Here is a 15,759-nt window from a genome sequence, read left to right on the forward strand (position 1 = left end):
ACACTTGAGACATGTATGTATGTACTGTAGCTCCTGTCATATGATGTCGCCATCAAGAGCCATTCAGTATACCAGTCATCTGGAATACATGTTGAAATTGCCTTGTGGAACGCATGGTACCGCAGTAGCATTATTCTAATGGAATGTTTGTTTGTTTTTTTTGTAGAAAAATCTGAAATACCTGGTGAAAATTCATGCTATGTGTTACTAGCCATTAAATCTCAGTGTCCCTGGTAGAGTTGCTCCGATCAGGATTTTTTGGGCCGATCAACGATTGCTGAAAGCAGTATCGGCCAATACCGATCACAGATCACTGATCACTGGGTCTGTTTGAAAGGACTTTGGTGCTAGCTAGCTTAGAAAACTGCTCAGACCGCCTAGTGAAAACACTTTAGCTGCTGTTTAAATTTTTTCCTGTCGAGTATTGCATCATCTGATCGGCCTTTTTAGAGACCACCAATCAAACTAGTTAAAGCCATTATTGGCCGATTACGATCGGTGACCGATCGATGTATATAGTTTGCCGGTGTTCTGACGATCTATGCTGCCTTGTCGAAAAATGCTATTACCGCAGCGCAAATCGACAGCAGAGTCTATCGAGTCGCTCTGCCCTATCAAAAAATGCTACCTTATGTGTTCCCTTTTCCAATCCCATAAAGTTATAACTCTCACAGTATTATGACATATTCTGTTTTTTGATTATACTGTATTATAACATCATTTCAGGGGTAGTGTATTCTGATATAATATCCCCTGTCAAATAATGCTCCCACCACAGAATCATTTTATATTGCACCACTACTCACTCCATGTGTACTGTACGGAAATGGGGAGCATGTTGAAATACTATATTATGCCATCTTTATTTAAGATATCAGGGGTAGCGTATTCTGATAAACTAATAATGATTGTTCTTTTTATGTTACTGACGATCAGCCACTTTCTCGACGGCATTCCCAACAGCAAGGTTGCACAGATTTATTTGCGTGGAAACAAACCACGCTTGTGGGTCATACGCATTTAAGTAGCACATCTCGATAGGTAGCAGAAATCAACAGAACACCGGTCCAAGCAAAAGATCTGAGAGTTGCAAAGAAACTTTAGGCTACAGTAATGGGTGTCACTCTCTCACTCACCTCCGTCAAGCATGTCCACATAAAAGAATAGTACTTACTTCTGTCTGATTTTTATTCACTCATTTGTTAGTTGAAAATGCATAAAATGCACTGCTGTTATTTTTACTTGCACTTTGATCCCTTTTGAATGTTTGACAGTCTGAAGAATATTGCTTTCATTAGTAATGTAAAAAACTCTTAATTATTGTTAGTTTTCTACACTTACTTAGCTTTTCTCTGCAGATAGTCTACATAAGAAAAGTCCTACCTCATTGTCACGTTATAACCTTGTTTAACTTTTAGGTGATCACCATCTTATTTACTCCCCAAACCAAAGGTAATCTTAGGGAACTAGTGGGGTCATGATGGTGATGATAGAATTACATTTTTCTTTGGTGTCATTTGCATTCTCAACAAATCAGAAATATCTTTCTTCATTCCATGTGTTATTTGGTTCTGTAGGTCCTGTACTTCTATACCTCTCTGCGGTTGCCCAGCATGGTGGTGGTACTGGAGCTGGTGTCCTTGTCACCCAGGCCAGATGGCTCCCAGCAGGCCCTGGGGCGAGGCTTCACTGTCCTGGAGCTTTTCACCAACAGGCCAGAGGCTCAGGCTGCTGATGGGGACAGAAGGTGATTAGCCCATTCTTATTTACACACAGCCAGGAAATAATGAGGTTTCTCACGAGGACATGGTCAAAGAAAAACAGGTATGGTTGTGGCAAAGGGGTTGGTACTTGAATATCATCTCGGCACTACCAGTTTATTTGGTATTGTATACTTATAGCTGTTCAGCCTTTGCATTAATATGTAGCACAGCTGTAATTTTACTTTTTTCTGCATGCTTGCAGAACTACTACTTCACATAAGATGTTTTGGGTTTGCTGTGTTGTCAGCAGTGGGGATTTAGATGGGGTGGCCAGGGAGCTAGTTTGGTTGAGAGACGCCAGTTTTAGACACTGGAATATAGCTAACACAAAAGTAGACAAATGTTTTGTCATGTGGGAGCCTATAGCAGCTCCATTCATTCAGTCGTTTAGGTTGGTTTCAATTTATCTCCTAGACTGAATCTACACCATGGATCACCAAGAAGCCTCCTCCATCCCCTGCTGAAGGACACTGTTGACTGTAAGAACCTTTTTTATTTGCCATGTTTTACAAGTATGTATTAGGTCCATTCACTTTATTTATCCCTAGAGTAGTGTACCAGGAAAACTGAGAGAACCACAGTACATGTGGGGCTTAGCAGTATTCGTTTAGTAGGCCAGTAGTAGGCCAGGCCAGTTTAGTAGGCCACTAACGAACCAGCGGTATCGATGACCCGGGCCAACGACCCCACTGAGGTTAAATAGCTGAGTTTCCCTGCCAGTCAGTCAGAACTGAAGAAGTCCTTTGGATGAGGGACGAAACGTCTTCCAGTATCTTCAACCAAGTCCAGTTGCCCTTGATTTTAACCTTCGTTGGATAACTATGACCTGGATGACTGAGAATCTTCATAGACATCTAGTAGGCCAGTAAGAAAACCTGTGTTTTCTGAGGTGAGAACCTTGACAACCACACAATTTGTAGCTACACATGACAACACTGTCGACAATAAAGGGTGCAGTGCTGCCCCACAGTTTTGTTATTTACCATGTTACAGCAAACTGAACTGTTGTGTGTATGTAACATAATATCATACCAGTGAGACTTCCTGCAGTCTAAAGGGATTATGTCATCAGGTGACTATTTGTAATCCATTAACGAGGACCTTGTTGTGTCAATTTAGCTTGGCAGAGAATGAATCGGCACAGATGTAACAACTGCACACAAAGTAAGATGTAAAAGTGTCAGAGGGATGGTTTATGCTATAGTAAAGTAAAGTTGATTGAATAGCAAAACATTTAACTTACGGAACCCAACTCAACTGGCACCACCGTCCAAAAACCTTGCTGACTTGGAAAATCTCCCAGTACAAACCTTATGAGGAAAAACAAAATAAATATTCGGAATGGAAACTTAAAATTGTGCAGCAGTCACAGAAAACAATAAAAAGGGCAGCATAATGGGCAGTGAAATGTTAAGATGAAAACATAAGATGCAGAGAATATAATTAGGTCATCAGCTGTCATTGTATCTACCACAATGTGAAATCAAAGAAAAGTTGGATTCTCTGTCAAGTATTCTTTGCCAGTTAACATCACATAAAGACGGGTCGACTGCCATGTAAGGCCGGTCTAACAGACGTCTAAAAGAAAGTCAAATACTAGACTGTAGTGTTGGCATATGGCATGTGGAAGTATAGCCAGGCAGCCATGGTCAACCTATTATTGACCATCCAGATCTCCATTATTTTCTTTTAAGGCCAGTTTGGGTTATTTTTGAAGTTATTTTAGGCCAAACCATAATATTTTCTTAAACCTAACCAAGTAGTTTTGTTGCTTAAACCTAACCCAACTGCAATGTTTCAGAACAATTCTAACCAGATGTCGCATAATTATTCTTGCTAACTTCACCACAGAGCCTTACATGTATAAAAACGACACTGAAAGGTACCCAGGGTGTTAAAAATGACGCCAAGGGGTCTTGACAAAACGTCCGTATGTGAAGCCATGGGATGAGAACAGGTTGCCTGTTCATATAGCCCATCATATAGGAGGCTCACCAAGGCAGTCGGCGTACTTAATAAAGTGCTACTATTAGGGAAAATGCTAGTGCTTCACTAGACATTCACTAGACACTAGACAACACACTTCATGAGCGATGTCAAAGCTATTGGACGAAAGTCATTGGGCCCTATGGGACTGGGAATTTTTGGCACGAGTACAATTGTAGCTATTTTCTATAGAGTAAGGACTTTATGAAGATGCAATGTGGACCTAAATCTGACGTCTGAAATCTGATATGTAACAATTACATAAACCGTAGGTAATGAAGAAAGTTAATACTTTTTGATTGAAGGGTTTAATATAACTGTTGACCTCCAGTCCTGGAGGTTGGCAGTTTGGTTCTTGCTTTAAGTGTGAGGCGTTTTAGGGAATTTGGATTATCTTTGAATATTAGACCTACATTAGTTTTAGCATTTAACAACAAATTCTTTTTAATTATTGAGATGGCTGCTTTAGCTCAGGGTTGGTCTAGATATGTCCTCGCTTGGCCTAAAAACTATGCTATGAATTACAAAACACCGTAGTGTCTCACAGTATGAATAACACTGTGCCCAGTGAGAGCGAGAGTTCCTGTCTTGGCTATCATGTCACATGAATATTGGAAAACCTTCTCTCAAACAGTCTCTTATGCTCGCTGAATTATTAACCACCTGTTTCGTGAAACGTTGTTTTTTTGTTTTAAGGGCCATATTGCTGCCATTCTTGGTGTTACTCTTTTATGGTCAGAACCCCTTTTTATTTCTTTATATCACTTTTATTCTCATGCAGTGTGACAGGGACACATAGTCTCTGTATGCTGCTTGATGTTAAGCATTCTGAGTGTGTGTTGGAGTGAAATTAGTACTTTCTTATAGCGGTCATCCATTTCAGATTGTGTTAAAGAATTATAATGAGAAAACATGCCCTGGAGGCTGACATTGTTTTTATTCTTCATTCATTACAAATTCCACATTATTCATAATTCAGTTTCCCACGACTTTGTTTTTGAAAATACTGTAGCGCTGGATAAGAATAAGACCTTTATTACTTCTTGATGTGTTCCAAATGAAGTTGGGTTTAAATGCTGCAATCTAATAAACACATTTGCTTCAGGGAACAAGAGTAAAGTTGGGGTGGTAAACGGCACCGTGTGAATATTCCAAAATTAGTTTACATATGAATTTTCACATGGTGCCCAATGTGTTACTTTTTTTGGTCACAAAGTCACCATATAGCATATGAGGACAAACCTGTTTTGATTTGTACTGTTGTCATGGCACAGTTGCTTCTGGTAAAATGATTTGCAGCAAGAAAAAGAGACCGATGTTTTAATAATTAACATAAATACTGCCCTTGTAAGATGAGAGAAAGTATGTTATGAATACTTGGTAAAGTTAACAGTGTGTTTCTGTTACTAGTTAGAAAGCGATTTAGCTAGCCGCACCTAAATTTGGAGTGCACACGTATTCAAGCCGGCCCAGAGCGAGCTGACAGGCAGGTTAGCGACAAAGACAAGTTTTGCAGTATGAGAGTCCTACCTGAAGAGAGGCTATGAAGTCTTCATGTTACGCGATACGAGAACCACATACAACATAATTTATCAAATTGGGTTGGACTTGATGAATTTAGCACAAGGATACACGTGACAATGTCTGGTTTTCAAAATAAGGTGTCCATACAGTCTGGAAATAAGATTAATTGGATTATATTCACAGAAAGTATAAAACATATTACATGTGTCCATTAAAAGTAAAATAAAAAACCCAGCAACAATAAAATGTTAGGGAAATTACTTATTCTATTTTCTATTCTTTTCTATTTTATTTCTTCTATTCTATTTCTTTACGCCATTATCTAGAACAGATGAGTCATCCTTACCTACACACTTCACCACTTTACAAAACTTCCAGCAACTCAGGGCAGGCAAAGAAACTGGCTAATGGTAGCTATTGTTAGCAGCACTTAGCAGTTACTTTGGCAACAAGTAAAGCCATCTCTCCCTCTACTTAGTGAATGTGCTTTTGAACATGAGCATAACATTTGCTGAAACACAGGAACTAGCCTATAATTCCAGCAGTTTATAAATGAATCAATTTGTCATTGATGTAATAGGTGCAAAATGCACATTTAAATGTTACTTCCCCAAAAAAAGACACAAAAGAGGAAGGAAGACTAAATCATAAAGAAAGAAGTACAGTATCCTTGGAAGCCATATATAGTCTAAACCTACTCCATTATATTCTGTTAGGTTGTTATATCGCCTCCCAACTAAGTTTTATGATTTCCTTCACATAACCTAAATAAAAACATGAAGAAGATTGAAGAAAATAACCTTATAGTGAACGCAGGGTGAGTTAACTTTTAGCTTTGGTTTGTCTCTCAGACTTGCTAACAGCGTGTAAACTGAAGCTCTGTGTTGCTGCTCTTGTAAAAACGCTACATGTTGTTCTGTTGCTGTGTGCGTTGGTGAGTCTATTCGTCCACTGCACATGATAACACGTTACGCAGTTTAGTCAACCAACCAGCATATCTATAAACGCTACAGACTGCTCTGTATTTGTCAGTTTTTGGGCTCATTGCAGTTACTATCACTGTCTTCTAAAGACTTATTTGTTCTCATGTAATTGTCCACGGGGTCATTGTATTACCTATATAATATAAAATCTTGATAATGCACACTTTTCATATGTTTACAAAAGGTATTTGCTGTAATTTTATTTTTTATGCAAACAAAATGGCAATTGTATTTGTAGTTTTCAATATCAAACTTGTTGAAATGGTTTCAGTGTGTGTATCAGTACATTTTAATCTTTTCTGGCACATTTTTACAATACCGTGATAATACTGATAACTGTGATCATTTTGGTCACTATAATGGTGACATGAAATTTTCATACCATTTCATCCCTACTTTACATCCTGAGTAATGTTGAAACGTTTTAACTTAAATCAAGAGACAGCTGTATGTGGCTCGCTGGTGTGTGTGTCACACACCCGCTTAGCAGCAAATATAAATTCTGCAGTCCCGGGATATGACTTTTTGGCCATATCGCCCAGCCCTCGGTGTGTGACTATGTGTAGTAATAAATGCTATCAGAATAAAGGATGGCCTGGCTGTAGCTCTAATATCACTTAACAAACAGAGAATATGATTTCAGATCTGAAATGACTAAAAATGTTGACTTCAACTAAACTACTTAAAAAAGGACTAAAGGTAGCCCATATAAACATATGTAGCTTGAGAAATAAATTGAGTGAAATCAAGGAATTCCTATTATTAGATAATATACATGTTTTATCAATATCTGAGACATCCACATTTGAACAGTCTGCATTAAATATACAAGGATATAATATAGAATATATAGAAATGCATATGCATATCTATATTCAAAATCATATACCTGTTAAGGGAGGACCTACTGTCAACAGAGATCAAAGCACTGTGGCTTCAAGTACATGTTCCCCATTTAAATCCCCTACTGGTAGGGTGCAGTTACAGGCCACCTGGTGGAAATTGCAATTATCTAGAGCAATTGTGTGAAATGTGAGATAAGGTGTGTGATCATGATAATGAAATCTATTTCCTGGAGGCTCTGAATACTGACTGTAACTCATTATGTTGTCCACTTAAGACGAAGCTTCTCACTGTTGCGGAGGCATGCGGTTGGTTGTAGTGATCATAAGCTAGTGGCAATAGTGAGGAAGACAAAGGTTCCTAAAGCAGGACCTAAGATCATTGTTAAGAGATCATACAAACACTTTTGTGAAGACTTTTTCATCTAGGATGTGAGAAAAATAAGCTGGGGAAGTGTGTTAATGAAAGATGATTCAGATGAAGCACTTGAAGCCTTTAATAAGCAAATGATGAAGGTAACTGATAAACATGCACCTGTGGAAAAAAAGAACAGTCAGAACTATTAGATCCCCCTGGATTGATGATGAACTGAAGGATTGTTTGATACAGAGATGAAGCGAAGGAAATGGCAATTGAGTCAAGCTACATATCAGACTGACACATTTACCGCAAGCTAAGGAATTATGTAACAGGAAGAAGAAGTTGTATTATGAGTGTGATAGATAATGTAAAGTATGACAATAAAAAGCTGTGGAATTCTTTTAATGATATTATGGGCAGAACAAGCAAATCAACTCCATCATTTCTGGAAGCAGAAATGACTAAACCAGTTGATATTGCTAATTACTTGAATAATTATTTTAATTGTAAAGTTAACAAACTTAGGAATGAGATGGACCAAACAAATGATGAGCAATCCTATGACCTAATAACACATATCACATTATGACGGATAAAAATTGTAAGTTTAAATTCACCAAAATTACTGTGATCCATGTGGAAAAGTAGTTGATAATTTGGATGGAAACTACTAAAAATAGTATCAGATTTTATTGTTATTCCTATTTGGAGTTTGGAAATGTGTTTGTCCAAAAGCTTGGAAAACTGCAAAGATTATACCATTGTCCAACAATGTAAATGTACCATTTTCAGGCCCTAATAGTCGTCCAATTAGTTTGTTACCTTCTTTAAAGGAGACCTATGTGATGGAAATTTACTGTGTTTACTGTTTCACCTTGCATGCTTATTATTACAGACCAATGTTTCACTGTGTGGTTTTTAATCATTTTATTAGGTTGCAGTTAGGTAGAGGTTCCCATGGGAAAGATGCTCATTAGAGAGTTTTCTTATCTGACTGTCCATGATAGGGCTTCATCTCAGGGCAGTTGGTCCCGGACTCTTTATTTCAGAGGACTCACTTAAGATTTATTTTCCATTACACCTATTATGCTTTTCTATATTTTATGACTTATCTACAATGTTACAATGTTGGCTGTTCACGTTAAACATGGCCAAATCTTCAAATAATGAGGTTAAAGTATTGTGTGACACAAAACCTCAGATTTCCACCTGTTCTGAACGCTCTGTTTTGAACTGCTTTTTCTACCAATGCTCCGTTTGATGACATGGAGCTACATGGAGCCGGTATTCCATATATGGTCATTTGCTCCGCACAGCTACATTCAGTCTGTACCTCTCAACTGCAACAACAGCCTGGTAGCATGCTTCAGGTCTCGGCCTATCAGAAGACAGTGGGCTTTGAGGGGGGAGCCATAAAGAGACAGGAGCATCTACAGCTTGTTTCAGACAGAGGCTGAAATGAAGCCCTACATGAATCATGCAAAGCTGCCATACAGGAGTCACAGAACAACAATATAGGACTGGAAATGCAGTATAATAGGTCTCCTTTAAATAAGATCATGGAGATAATTGTTTATGTTATGTATAATTGTCAATGTTATTTTTCAGTTAATGATATGAACACAGCTTACCAACATTGAACACCAACACTGCTCTGACTCAAATGCCAGTTGATTGGTTCAGTGAAATTGACAAATTAGTAGGTGCTATATTATTGGATTTCAGTGCTGCTTTTGATATAATTGATTATAGTTTGTTTTTAGAAAATCTTAAATGTTATGGATTTATTCACACTGCAATTCTTTGGCTAGAGAGCTATTTGACCAACGGGAAACAAAGAGTTTTCTTTAATGGAAGTTTTCCTGATGAAAAACCTATTCGCTGTGGAGTTCATCAAGGAAGCTGTCTAGGTCCGTTGTTAGATGCTGTGTTTACAAATGAATTACCATTAACGATGTATAGGGCAAAAGTTAGCAATTATGCTGATGATACAACAGTATATGGCAGAACCCACGATTGATGAACGTTCAAGTGTCTCAAATAGGGAATTACAATCGGTAGTTGAATGTGTAGCAAATAACTAGTTCTTAATGTCTCTAATACAAAGAGCATTTTATTTGGGACAAATCATTACTTTAGAAAAGAGCCTAGGTTAAAGTTGTATGTTAAAGATGTTGCATTTGACCAAGTTCAAGAGACCATACTTTTAAGTATTTCAAGAGATAGTAAATTATCATGGTCTACGCATATTGAAAAATTGCTGAGTAAGATGGGGAGAGGTCTTTCAGTGATAAAAATGTAATGCAACGGTTACTGCTCTGTAGTTTGGTCCAGTGGTTCCATGACTCAGATAAGAACATTCCAAGTTGCTCAGGATAAAGCAGCACGTACACTTCGATGCTCATATTCAAAGTTTTCACGTGATGTCACATTCCAAGGAAAACGCTCCCATGGAGGGCAAAAAAAACGTTATTTTCTGCTCCCTGCCAACCAATAAGCAAGTGATATACTTCTACTTTGAGTTGCCAAAATGCTGGATGGTTGTTGTGCTTTCGGATGCACTAATCAAGGAGGAGACAAGCATGGGCTGTGTTAGGTGAGGGATTCCCCACAAGGTAAACGTAAACATACCGCAGTCGAGCGGCGGCAGGGACCTGGCTTTTTAACGGTAGAAATGCGGCAGCGGATGCTGTAACGCTATGTTGGTCTGTTGTTTTGCCCTCCAGCTCACCGAGCATGCCACGTGACCGAAAACTATGAATAGTAATGTAAAGACAGTGTATAGCTGTTTATTCTGGTTAAAGGTAAAATATAGATGTACTGCATCTTTGCTTAATTTAAAAATTGACCGGCTTTTTCAGTTACTAAATTACCAAGTGAATTACATAATCAGCAATATTTGAGTTCAGATGTGCATGACTATTGTACCAGACATGCTACTGAAGGTAGATTCACACTACCCTAAGCGAAAACCAGAATGATGAAAAACACTGCAATATATAGAGCCATGGTTGCATGGAACGCTCTGTCTGCACATATCATTCAGGAAAACAGTAAAAATTGCTTTAAAATAATCACTGAAACAACATCTCCAGCTGTCCCCATCCAAAGACGCTTAGGTATAATCAAGATTTTATACAGCGCAATGTACTACCTGGATGATAAACTTTTCTTTTTCTTCTGTTTGTTTTGTTGTGTGATTTTACTGAATAGAGCTGGGTTCTGTGGTGTGTTGAATTGTGTTTGTGTATGGCTGTTGTACTGTGATGTATAGAGTGTTGTGTTTGTGTGGACCCCAGGAAGAACAGCTGTTGCTTTGGCTACAGCTAATGGGGATCCTAATATATATATATATATAAAAAAAAAAAAAAATATGAAGAAGAAAAGAGGGAAGGAAGAAAGTGGAAAGGGTTTGTCTAGTTAGAGTGGTGGAAACGTAGGAAAGCGAGGTAATGGGAAGCATACATTTTCAACTCTGATGAAAATTATTGTCATATTTTTAAAGGCATTTTTAATAGATGGATAGATTAGAACCACTAAACTGATTAAAAAATATCAAGTGGTGCAGCTAAAAACAAGAAATACACAAGATTTTTCATGGCTCTGAAAAGCTGATATTTTGTGTAAACATGCTTTTCACTTTCCTGCAGAAAATAAAAGTTAGTTTGCTCCTCAGGTTAAACACAGTTTTAACATATTAAATACAAGTTGGACCAAAAGGTATACGATCAGTGGAGAAAACCTGAATGAAAAATATAAATTGGAGACTGAATTAAAACATAAAACAGATTAGTGAAAGTAGGGAGGAAAGAAATAAGAGTCAATCTTCTCTATTCGTCTAGAGCTGGAGTCAGGGTCAAGTGGCAGGAAATGGTAAAAGGAGATAAGATAGAGGAGAGGAAGTTGCCTAGGGGCTTTTGAAAGTCTTAAAAGGACGGGAGGCAAAAGTGGAGGAGGAAACACGCATGGTGAACTGGGAGAAAAGGAGAAAGATGAAGGGCTGCTCTGAGGCTCTCTTAGTGTGATGAGAGGACAAACAGATGGTACATTGTGTTCACATTAGCATCTTAATTTGAAGCAACACCACAATCCATCAGTTTATTGTACGTTTGTGTGTGGGGGACAGAAAGGTAGTGCCGTGACAAATTTAGTCGCTGACACACCAAAGAGCCTCTTTGTGGCTTAGATAAAGAGGTTTGCTTGTGCCTTCATAAATGTTTGCCCTGCATATCTAACTCCCACAAGGCATCCCACATAAGTGTTTGTTTTTGCCACCTACACCAAGCTTTATTGCTGTTTGGGTGAACTTCAGAGTTCCAACAAACATGATGAAGTTAAACAACACTTTCCCCCTGTTGTGGCTCACAGTGGAACCGGTTCCACTTTAGGCTCATGTTGAAACTCTGCTTTGCTACTTTATCAGCAGTGGTTCAACAGTTCTTTCAAGTGTGTACCTCTGTTACAGATTGATATAGAACAGTATTGATTATTGGACTATTGATCCTTAAAGTTCATTTGAAATGGACCAAGTTCCGTGTGCTACCGTGTAGGCATCTTGAGCAAAAAAAACCCCCTCATTGAACAAGACAGTGGCATTAACAGAAAGATTAACTTTGTAAAAAGATAGTTCCAGTCCTACAACTTGGGCCTTGTTTTCATAGTTTTGTGCAGCATTCCTATCCTACATTTATCGCTAATCTTTAAATAGAAACTTGAGCAGTCAGACCGGTCTTAAACAACCCTCCAGGTTCGACAGACTCATTTTAGATGAGAGGGTTGACTGATAAAATAATTGCACAAATTCTCTGTTGTAAACATCCATCCAAGTTTTACATACTGACTTCTTTGACCTACAGTTTGCAGTAGTTGTGTGCTCACTTTGCAATTGAGGAATTAGCAACATTTGGGATGCACTCACACTCAGTTTAGCCTCCAAAGTGGTTTAGATAATCTGATAACTGATAATCTAAACTGCTGACATGTTAACAAAAAGTCTCATCTATAGATCTATCATATCATGACTGCTTGTGTTTCTCCCCCTGTCATTTTTGTTTCTTTTCTTTGGCAGGTGTAATGTTATTGTAACTATTACAAACAAATGATCTGAGTTGTCAAATCAAGAGCCTAGTTTTAAAAACCGGTATTCTTTTTTTCATCAAATGATGCAGGGAAAAGACATACCTTCTCACTATAGCATGGCTTCATTTGAGCCACCTAAAAATGGTGTACCCCTAAACGCCATTTTGTGGAATTAATTGTAAATTGGAGCTGGCTGGGCTGATTTATTGGCTGAAACTGGCTGTCACAGATATATACGTGTGTTGACTGATAAGTAACAGGAAATTGCAGTGCAAAGTGCAAGAAATGTGAGGTAAATGAGAAACAGTTTAACATTAAACTGTATGGTTTGTCCACCAGTGAGCACGAACAAATACAAATTTGACCCATAAAATGTCCCACTCAGTTCATATGTTGGTAACAGTGCATTAATACCACCGATGTATTGGTTGCATCAAACCAAACATAAAGCAGTGTTTTGTGAGATTGTGTTGGGTGGACCTCAGCCACTCTAGGGTCTGTGGTCACAGGCTTTGGGGGTCGTCCTCCAAGAAAATGTTATGTTATTTAATTAGAAACTGCATTTTTTCACACACAGGTTGTAGTTTTTTAGATTACACCCAGGAATTAGTAGAACAAAAGTGAAACAAATATGCTCACCGATGAAGTAGGCACAATGTCAAATAAAGTAATCCTGGGATGAGTATTGTATCCATGCTCTTATCAGCCCAATAAAATAAATCACATTCCTGACTTCATAATACTGAGTGAGGTTTAGAACAAAAAACAAAAACTTAGTATGCCTAAGTAAGCCTAAGTATGGGATTTTTAAACCAGAGTGCAGAGAAGCTAGTGCAACTCTAAATGACAGCAAAATGTAAAGAAGCATGTTTTTATTGTTTTCTTTTCATTCGGCTAAGTCGAGGTGAAAAAAGATGTACACTCGCACCTAAGTATGGGATTTTTAAACCAGAGTGCAGATTCACACATGGCTCTTTTCTCTGCTGACCCATAAATGCTCCATTTTATGGTATTTCTGAGAAGTGTAAAAATAATGTTGGGTCATTATTGTGGTGGGACAAATTAGGCTGTAAGTAACATGAATCTTGCAAGTCACCATTTCAAATCCCTACCCTCTTACCTAAATTGGCAGAAAAACTTTCTCTCAAAAATCACCCCTTTGGTATTCATCTTCATTACTTTCTTCTTTTCCACTCAACCATCTCCCAAACCACTGCCTCTGTTTGTCTGATGCTGAGCCATTTTTTGTTTTTCACCCCCCACCTCCTTGGTTTCACATCTCTTGCCAAGTTGCTGCTCAACTGACTCTGAGGTACCACACCGCTGCTGTAAGGAAATTTTGGGCTAGTTCTAATCTATGCACAGCATCTGACTGAAACCCAAGCTTGATGCATAATGAATAACAAGAAATAAATGATGAAAAAGTTGCAGACACCTGAGCACCATCTGTGTCAAGAAAGTTCCATGTTTGATTTCTCCCTCTCTTTCTCTCCTTTCATACGCATCCTACTTTTTACTGTGTTTCATGGTAAGAAACACCTTTTCTAAGAAAGCTGCTGGCGCCACTGAAAATGTTTGTAGAACAGAGTTAAAGCTGTGCTGCAACCTCAGAGATTTCCCCAAACCATTTTCCTTTTTCAGCTTTGTACGTAAGCACTTTTTTAGTAGTAAGTTAACTGTTAGAGAGAGTTAAAGGGTTTTGCTGGTATGAGTCATGGACAGGGAGTGGAGGAGAATACAGTGATATACTCCATCATCTTTCCTTCTCAATCCCCTTTCATTGACTTTAAAGTTAAAGGCACTGGCTCTGCCCTGAAAGTAGATGAAAAGCTATCTACAGCAGAAATGGACACTCTACCCATACTTCCTGTGACTTCATAAGCTTTCCATATATATATATATATACACACACACCATTTTGTTTTGTTAAATGTGATTGAAAAATAATAAATTTTTAACAGAAATGTCTCTGTCCTTCAAGTCCCAAAGATGCAATTTATTTCAAATAAAGTTAACATAAAATCTGTTTTCTTTGCAATCGTACTTTTCAGCGGATCCCATAGCGATCCACGTGTTGTTTTGCTGGTTTTATTTTTTTTTGTCAAAAAGATTACAAATGTTTTACTTCTGTGGTTCCTAAAATAACACAGTAGCATAAATGTGTTAGTGATTGATTTGCCAGTTTGTTTTGAAGTGTACTTCATTTATTGTCAAGCTGCCAATGGGCAATATCTGAACAAATAGTTTTCTTCCTTACAGAAGTCTCAACTTTATCTCTATTAAAGTTTTTTCCTTTGTAAGGCAGTCAGAACTAGAAAAAAATGCTGATATATTAGGTTTATTGAGAGAAAAACAACTGCTGTGTGGATTACATTTAGCAAAACTGCGTGATGTCGGGTAGTTTTTAATAGAACTATGATGCTGCAGCTTCATGTTTTGATGGCTGGTAAGGAGTACTTTGGTTTTCTGCTGCACATTAAAAGACAGATATATGGTGCAATGGAAAAACACACATACCTTTGGTGTGAGAGACATGGGTTAAATTCCCCACTGTGACACACATCCACCATTGTGTCCCTGAGCAAGACACTTAACCCCTAGTTGCTCCAGAGGCGTGTGACCTCTGACATATACTCTCACCTAAAGGATTATTAGGAACACCATACTAATACTGTGTTTGACCCCCTTTCGCCTTCAGAACTGCCTTAATTCTACGTGGCATTGATTCAACAAGGTGCTGAAAGCATTCTTTAGAAATGTTGGCCCATATTGATGGATAGCATCTTGCAGTTGATGGAGATTTGTGGGATGCACATCCAGGGCACGAAGCTCCCGTTCCACCACATCCCAAAGATGCTCTATTGGGTTGAGATCTGGTGACTGTGGGGGGCCATTTTAGTACAGTGAACTCATTGTCATGTTCAAGAAACCAATTTGAAATGATTGGAGCTTTGTGACATGGTGCATTATCCTGCTGGAAGTAGCCATCAGAGGATGGATACATGGAGGCCATAAAGGGATGGACATGGTCAGAAACAATGCTCAGGTAGGCCGTGGCATTTAAACGGTGCCCAATTGGCACTAAGGGGCCTAAAGTGTGCCAAGAAAACATCCCCCACACCATTACACCACCACCAGCAGCCTGCACAGTGGTAACAAGGCATGATGGATCCATGTTCTCATTCTGTTTACGCCAAATTCTGACTCTACCATCTGAATGT

General features: G+C 38.4%; 2 protein-coding genes across 3 annotated transcripts in view; both read left to right on the plus strand.

The window, feature by feature from the left end:
- The window catches only part of LOC123983950 (nephrocystin-4-like), a 30,698-nt gene extending 28,365 nt beyond the window's left edge, over positions 1-2,333 (plus strand). The window contains exons 2-3 of the mRNA XM_046070417.1: positions 1,578-1,747; positions 2,178-2,333. Coding sequence (XP_045926373.1) covers positions 1,578-1,747; positions 2,178-2,286 — 279 coding nt within the window. The 3' untranslated portion in view covers positions 2,287-2,333. The remainder of the gene's footprint in view (positions 1-1,577; positions 1,748-2,177) is intronic.
- Positions 1-15,759, plus strand: part of ctbp2a (C-terminal binding protein 2a) — a 112,829-nt gene that overhangs the window by 44,406 nt on the left and 52,664 nt on the right. The gene's annotated exons all lie outside the window — the stretch shown is intronic.

The sequence above is a fragment of the Micropterus dolomieu genome, linkage group LG15 (assembly GCF_021292245.1).
Source record: "Micropterus dolomieu isolate WLL.071019.BEF.003 ecotype Adirondacks linkage group LG15, ASM2129224v1, whole genome shotgun sequence".
Lineage (NCBI taxonomy): Eukaryota > Metazoa > Chordata > Actinopteri > Centrarchiformes > Centrarchidae > Micropterus > Micropterus dolomieu.